This window comes from Mustelus asterias, chromosome 3 (genome assembly GCF_964213995.1).
Source record: "Mustelus asterias chromosome 3, sMusAst1.hap1.1, whole genome shotgun sequence".
NCBI lineage: Eukaryota > Metazoa > Chordata > Chondrichthyes > Carcharhiniformes > Triakidae > Mustelus > Mustelus asterias.
Window position 1 is genome coordinate 97,473,147 of NC_135803.1, and position 7,422 is coordinate 97,480,568.

General features: G+C 74.6%; 1 protein-coding gene across 1 annotated transcript in view; it reads right to left on the reverse strand.

The window, feature by feature from the left end:
* The window catches only part of srgap3 (SLIT-ROBO Rho GTPase activating protein 3), a 278,977-nt gene extending 272,933 nt beyond the window's left edge, over window positions 1-6,044 (reverse strand). The window contains exon 1 of the mRNA XM_078209393.1: window positions 5,351-6,044. Coding sequence (XP_078065519.1) covers window positions 5,351-5,417 — 67 coding nt within the window. The 5' untranslated portion in view covers window positions 5,418-6,044. The remainder of the gene's footprint in view (window positions 1-5,350) is intronic.
* Between the last annotated feature and the right edge of the window lie 1,378 nt (window positions 6,045-7,422).

The following is a 7,422-nucleotide window of genomic DNA, read 5'->3' on the forward strand; positions in this document are numbered from 1 at the left end:
GCAGTCGGGGGGGAGGGGGAGGGCAGTCGGGGGGGAGGGCAGTCGGGGGGGGGAGGGGGAGGGCAGTCGGGGGGGAGGGGAGGGCAGTCGGGGGGGAGGGCAGTCGGGGGGGGAGGGGGAGGGCAGTCGGGGGGAGGGGGAGGGCAGTCGGGGGGGAGGGGGGGCAGTCGGGGGGGGAGGGGGAGGGCAGTCGGGGGGGAGGGGGAGGGCAGTCGGGGGGGAGGGGGAGGGCAGTCGGGGGGGGAGGGGGAGGGCAGTCGGGGGGGGAGGGGGAGGGCAGTCGGGGGGGGAGGGGGGAGGGCAGTCGGGGGGGGAGGGGGAGGGCAGTCGGGGGGGGAGGGGGAGGGCAGTCGGGGGGGGAGGGGGAGGGCAGTCGGGGGGGGAGGGGGAGGGCAGTCGGGGGGGGAGGGGGAGGGCAGTCGGGGGGGAGGGGGAGGGCAGTCGGGGGGGGAGGGGGAGGGCAGTCGGGGGGGGAGGGGAGGGCAGTCGGGGGGGGAGGGGGAGGGCAGTCGGGGGGGGAGGGGGAGGGCAGTCGGGGGGGAGGGGGAGGGCAGTCGGGGGGGGAGGGGGAGGGCAGTCGGGGGGGAGGGGGAGGGCAGTCGGGGGGGGAGGGGGAGGGCAGTCGGGGGGGAGGGGGAGGGCAGTCGGGGGGGAGGGGGAGGGCAGTCGGGGGGGAGGGGGAGGGCAGTCGGGGGGGGAGGGGGAGGGCAGTCGGGGGGGAGGGGGAGGGCAGTCGGGGGGGGAGGGGGAGGGCAGTCGGGGGGGGAGGGGGAGGGCAGTCGGGGGGGGAGGGGGAGGGCAGTCGGGGGGGGAGGGGGAGGGCAGTCGGGGGGGGGAGGGGGAGGGCAGTCGGGGGGGAGGGGGAGGGCAGTCGGGGGGGGAGGGGGAGGGCAGTCGGGGGGGGAGGGGGAGGGCAGTCGGGGGGGAGGGGGAGGGCAGTCGGGGGGGGAGGCATGGGGGGAGGGCAGTCGGGGGGGGAGGGGGAGGGCAGTCGGGGGGGAGGGGGAGGGCAGTCGGGGGGGAGGGGGAGGGCAGTCGGGGGGGAGGGGGAGGGCAGTCGGGGGGGGAGGGGGAGGGCAGTCGGGGGGGAGGGGGAGGGCAGTCGGGGGGGGAAGCGGGGGAGGGCAGTCGGGGGGGAGGGGGAGGGCAGTCGGGGGGGAGGGGGAGGGCAGTCGGGGGGGGAGGGGGAGGGCAGTCGGGGGGGGAGGGGGAGGGCAGTCGGGGGGGGAGGGGGAGGGCAGTCGGGGGGGGAGGGGGAGGGCAGTCGGGGGGGGGAGGGGGAGGGCAGTCGGGGGGGGAGGGGGAGGGCAGTCGGGGGGGGAGGGGGAGGGCAGTCGGGGGGGAGGGGGAGGGCAGTCGGGGGGGGAGGGGGAGGGCAGTCGGGGGGGGAGGGGGAGGGCAGTCGGGGGGGAGGGGGAGGGCAGTCGGGGGGAGGGGAGGCATCCGGGGGAGGGCAGTCGGGGGGGAGGGGGAGGGCAGTCGGGGGGGGAGGGGGAGGGCAGTCGGGGGGGGAGGGGGAGGGCAGTCGGGGGGGGAGGGGGAGGGCAGTCGGGGGGGGAGGGGGAGGGCAGTCGGGGGGGGAGGGGGAGGGCAGTCGGGGGGGGAGGGGGAGGGCAGTCGGGGGGGGAGGGGGAGGGCAGTCGGGGGGGGGAGGGGGAGGGCAGTCGGGGGGGAGGGGGAGGGCAGTCGGGGGGGGAGGGGGAGGGCAGTCGGGGGGGGAGGGGGAGGGCAGTCGGGGGGGAGGGGGAGGGCAGTCGGGGGGGAGGGGGAGGGCAGTCGGGGGGGAGGGGGAGGGCAGTCGGGGGGGGAGGGGGAGGGCAGTCGGGGGGGGAGGGGGGAGGGCAGTCGGGGGGGGAGGGGGAGGGCAGTCGGGGGGGAGGGGGAGGGCAGTCGGGGGGGGAGGGGGAGGGCAGTCGGGGGGGAGGGGGAGGGCAGTCGGGGGGGAGGGGGAGGGCAGTCGGGGGGGAGGGGGAGGGCAGTCGGGGGGGGAGGGGGAGGGCAGTCGGGGGGGGAGGGGGAGGGCAGTCGGGGGGGAGGGGGAGGGCAGTCGGGGGGGAGGGGGAGGGCAGTCGGGGGGGGAGGGGGAGGGCAGTCGGGGGGGGAGGGGGAGGGCAGTCGGGGGGGAGGGGGAGGGCAGTCGGGGGGGGAGGGGGAGGGCAGTCGGGGGGGAGGGGGAGGGCAGTCGGGGGGGGAGGGGGAGGGCAGTCGGGGGGGGAGGGGGAGGGCAGTCGGGGGGGGAGGGGGGAGGGAGGGCAGTCGGGGGGGGGGAGGGCAGTCGGGGGGGGAGGGGGAGGGCAGTCGGGGGGGGAGGGGGAGGGCAGTCGGGGGGGAGGGGGAGGGCAGTCGGGGGGGGAGGGGGAGGGCAGTCGGGGGGGGAGGGGGAGGGCAGTCGGGGGGGGAGGGGGAGGGCAGTCGGGGGGGGGAGGGGGAGGGCAGTCGGGGGGGGAGGGGGAGGGCAGTCGGGGGGGAGGGGGAGGGCAGTCGGGGGGGGAGGGGGAGGGCAGTCGGGGGGGGAGGGGGAGGGCAGTCGGGGGGGGAGGGGGAGGGCAGTCGGGGGGGAGGGGGAGGGCAGTCGGGGGGGGAGGGGGAGGGCAGTCGGGGGGGGAGGGGGAGGGCAGTCGGGGGGGGAGGGGGAGGGCAGTCGGGGGGGGAGGGGGAGGGCAGTCGGGGGGGGAGGGGGAGGGCAGTCGGGGGGGGAGGGGGAGGGCAGTCGGGGGGGGAGGGGGAGGGCAGTCGGGGGGGGGAGGGGGAGGGCAGTCGGGGGGGGAGGGGGAGGGCAGTCGGGGGGGAGGGGGAGGGCAGTCGGGGGGGGAGGGGGAGGGCAGTCGGGGGGGGAGGGGGAGGGCAGTCGGGGGGGGAGGGGGAGGGCAGTCGGGGGGGAGGGGGAGGGCAGTCGGGGGGGAGGGGGAGGGCAGTCGGGGGGGGAGGGGGAGGGCAGTCGGGGGGGGAGGGGGAGGGCAGTCGGGGGGGGAGGGGGAGGGCAGTCGGGGGGGGAGGGGGCAGGGGGGGGGTGGGGGAGGGCAGTCGGGGGGGAGGGGGAGGGCAGTCGGGGGGGGAGGGGGAGGGCAGTCGGGGGGGGAGGGGGAGGGCAGTCGGGGGGGGAGGGGGAGGGCAGTCGGGGGGGGAGGGGGAGGGCAGTCGGGGGGAGGGGGAGGGCAGTCGGGGGGGGAGGGGGAGGGCAGTCGGGGGGGGAGGGGGAGGGCAGTCGGGGGGGGAGGGGGAGGGCAGTCGGGGGGGGAGGGGGAGGGCAGTCGGGGGGGAGGGGGAGGGCAGTCGGGGGGGGAGGGGGAGGGCAGTCGGGGGGGGAGGGGGAGGGCAGTCGGGGGGGGAGGGGGAGGGCAGTCGGGGGGGGAGGGGGAGGGCAGTCGGGGGGGAGGGGGAGGGCAGTCGGGGGGGGGCGGGAGGGACAGTCGGGTGGGGGGTGGTGTTGGGGGCCGGGGGGGGTGCGGTGGCGGTCGTGGTGGAGGGTGTTGTGGCTGGGCGCGGGGGGGTCATGGCGGGGGGCCGAGGGGGGTCGTGGCGGGGTTCCAGGGGGGGTCGTGGCGGGGGGCCGGGGGGGGGGTCGTGGCGGGGGGCCGGGGGGGTCGTGGCGGGGGGCCGGGGGGGTCGTGGCGGGGGGCCGGGGGGTGTCGTGGCGGGGGGGCCGGGGGGGGTCGTGGCGGGGGCCGGGGGGGGTCGTGGCGGGGGGCCGGGGGGGTCGTGGCGGGGGGCCGGGGGGGTCGTGGCGGGGGGCCGGGGGGGGGTCGTGGCGGGGGGCCGAGGGGGGGGTCGTGGCGGGGGGCCGAGGGGGGGGTCGTGGCGGGGGGCCGGGAGGTGGGGGGGTCGTGGCGGGGGGCCGGGGGTCGTGGCGGGGGCCGGCGGGGGGGGGGGGTCGTGGCGGGGGGCCGGGGGGGGGGGCGTGGCGGGGGGCCGGGGGGGGGGTCGTGGCGGGGGGCGGGGGGGGGGGGGGGGTCGTGGTGGGGGGCCGGGGGGGCGTGGCAGGGGGCCGGGGGGGGCGTGGCAGGGGGCCGGGGGGGGGCGTGGCAGGGGGCCGGGGGGGGGCGTGGCAGGGGGCCGGGGGGGGGGGGGGCGTGGCAGGGGGCCGGGGGGGGCGTGGCAGGGGGCCGGGGGGGGCGTGGCAGGAGGCCGGGGGGGGGCGTGGCAGGGGGCCGGGGGGGGCGTGGCAGGGGGCGGGGGGGGGCGTGGCAGGGGGCCGGGGGGGCGTGGCAGGGGGCCGGGGGGGGGCGTGGCAGGGGGCCGGGGGGGGCGTGGCAGGGGGCCGGGGGGGGGCGTGGCAGGGGGCCGGGGGGGCGTGGCAGGGGGCCGGGGGGGGCGTGGCAGGGGGCCGGGGGGGGCGTGGCAGGGGGCCGGGGGGGGCGTGGCAGGGGGCCGGGGGGGGCGTGGCAGGGGGCCGGGGGGGGCGTGGCAGGGGGCCGGGGGGGGCGTGGCAGGGGGCCGGGGGGGGCGTGGCAGGGGGCCGGGGGGGGCGTGGCAGGGGGCCGGGGGGGGCGTGGCAGGGGGCCGGGGGGGGCGTGGCAGGGGCCGGGGGGGCGTGGCAGGGGGCCAGGGGGGCGTGGCTGGGGGGGCCGGGGGGGCGTGGCAGAGGAGGGGGGGGGGGGGCATGGCGGGGGGGCCGGGAGGGTCGTGGCGGGGGGCCCGGGGGGGTGTGGGGTGTCGTGGCGGGGGGCCCGGGGGGTCGTGGCTGGGGCCCTGGGGGGGGGGGGGTCGTGGCAGGGGGCCGGGGGGGGGTCGTGTCAGGGGGCCCGGGGGGGGGATCGTGGCGGGGGCGGCAGGGGTTCGTGGCGGTCGGGCCGTGGCGGGGGGGTGGCAGGGGGGCCGTGGCGGGGGGGCGGGGGGGGTCGTGGCCGGGGGGGGGGGTCATGGCAGGGGGGTCGTGGTGGTGGGGGGGTCATGCTGGTGGGGGTGAGGGGGTCGTGGCGGGGGAGGGCGCGTGGCAGGGGGGTCATGGCGGGGGGGGGGTCGTGGTGGTGAGGGGGGTCATGGCGGGGGGGGGTCGTGGTGGTGAGGGGGGTCATGGTGGTGGGGGGGGATCGTGGTGGTGGGGGGGGGGGGGAGGGGTGTGGGGAGCATCCATTAAAACGCTCTGACTGAGCAGGGGAGACGGTGTGGTGGTCAGCACATTGAGCTGAAGTGGGCTCGCCACCGCTCTCAGCAATCCCCTGCTCTCCCTATGCACTGCAATGCAGCCTCAAACACATTATTCCCCTCCCCTCATCCCAATTCCCCCACACCCCAGCAACATCCCAACAACTCTCACTGCCCCCGTTAACCCGGGGGATGGGGAAAAGCAGCCATTCCCGGGGTCCAGTTTAATGAGAGAGAGAGAGAGCGAATACACTCGGGAACTGACCTTTCACTTGGGTCTCATATTCTGTGGTTATCTCTTTGTCTTTTTTGAATTTTCCTTGTGATGACATCCTGGCCGCTGGCTCCAGTTGCAGAGACAAGTCCCGGTTCTGCTGTCCTTCCCCGGAGCTGATACCCCTGCTCGCTCGGTTCTAGCTGGAGCGGTTTGTGTTGTGTGTGGGTGTGAGAGAGAGGGAGGGAGGGAGATCCGGGCGCTGTCTCTCTGCCACACTCCGTGTCAGTTTCAACGCTTTGAAATTGATCAAGGGGGAAAAAAAACCTTCTTCTTCCCCCCCCCTCTCTTACCCGCCTGGGGGTGAGGGAGAGAGAACAAGAGACACACACACAATTTAATGATCTTCCCTTCCTGACTTCACCATCTCATGCACATTCAGTTTCTGGGGAGGCTTAGTGCTGCCTGGTTTGTCTTGTATTCGCAGATCCAGCCTTCGAGTCCAACCTTGGCAGAAATGCAGTCAGCTTCTCTGGTGTGGTGGAGAGAGGGAGCAGCTCCTCACTGTCTCGCTGTCTGTCCCGCTCCCCTGCAAGCCCACATCCTGCTCCACTCCCCACTGGATGGCCGAGCCCTCAGACAGCGAGTCAATCTGCTGGGAGAAACCGAGCTGCATTGGAGGGAGAGGGAGTTTGGTTAAAAAAAGATGTCTGAATCCAGAGTGTTTCTTTACTGCAGGCAGAAGCAGCTCGTCAAGCGCTCCTCCCACCCCTGTTAGAAAGGGGGCTGGAATCTGATATCCTATAGGACACCCTGTGAATTACACGGCCAGTGTACCTTTATATAACAATGTGACCTGAACTCCAGCGGCTGCACCCACATCCACTCATTTATTGCACCAAGCCTCATATTCCACTCCCCTCCCGGTTCTCGCTGGGCCGCGGTCTACTCTCTGAGCCTGTTCACTCTCCATTTAAAGTGGACTAGTCAGGCTATTCGGTCACGGGGGTGCGCGACTGACAACCGATATCAAAACCCAGCCCTGTCCCCTGAGCCAGGGATTTTCCATGTGGGCTGGAATGGGGCTGTTAACCCCTCGAGGGAGGGGGACACCGTACCTGGTTACAGTGAGGCTGTTAACCCCCTGCGGGGACACTATCGCTCCCTGATTACAGTGGGGCAACTCAGCCCACAGTCCAATTTATTAGAAACCCAATGACGGAACTGAGATTGACTGTGATATCATTAATGAACCAAACCAGTGTATACACAGGATGAAGGGCTCTCTCTCATGCCCCTCTGGCCTGACATGGCTTCTTGACACCGCAAACCCTATAACCGCTCTCTCTCCCCAAAACCCTGTAGCCCCACCCCGTAGCTCCTCCCCAAAACCCTGAAGCCCCCCCCCTCAAATCACGTAGCCCCCCCAACCCTGTAGCCCCTCCCTCAAACCATGTAGCCTCTCCCCCCAAACTCTGTAGCACCTCCCCCTCTCCAAACCCTGTAGCACCACCCATCCTCAAACCCTGTAGCACCTCCCCCTCTCCAAACCCTGTAGCCCTCCCATCCTAAAACCCTGTAACCCCGCCCCAAACCCAATTGCCCTCCTCAGACCCTGTAGCCCCCCCCAAATGCTGTCGTCCCCCAAATGCTGTAGCCCCTCCCCCAAACCCTGCAGCCCCTCCTCTCCCCAAACTCCTGTAGCCCCTCCCCTTCCCAAAACCCTGTAGCCCTTCCCCCAACCCTGTGTAGCTTCCCACAAACCCATAGTTTCTCCTCCCTCATGATGTATCTCTGGTAACCCCTCAGATTCCCCCCTTTCTGAGATGCCTCTCCTCCATGACCAGTTTCTTACCTCCTGCTTTATCTTCTTGTTCCTTTACCCATCATCCCATCCACATATTATACTTGCTTGTCTCTTTCCCCCATCTATACCTACTAGCCCCTACCCTCCCACCCCTTTCCCCAGTCTGCTTGCCAGTCCCTTTCCTAATGGTCTGTGTTCCCACCCAATCTCAATTGGTTGCCCTAACCCCACCTACCCACATTCCTTGCCCCTGAGCAGTGGACCGCCTGCTTTCCCCTGCAATATCCTCCTTGCCCCCTACCCACTAAACTTTATC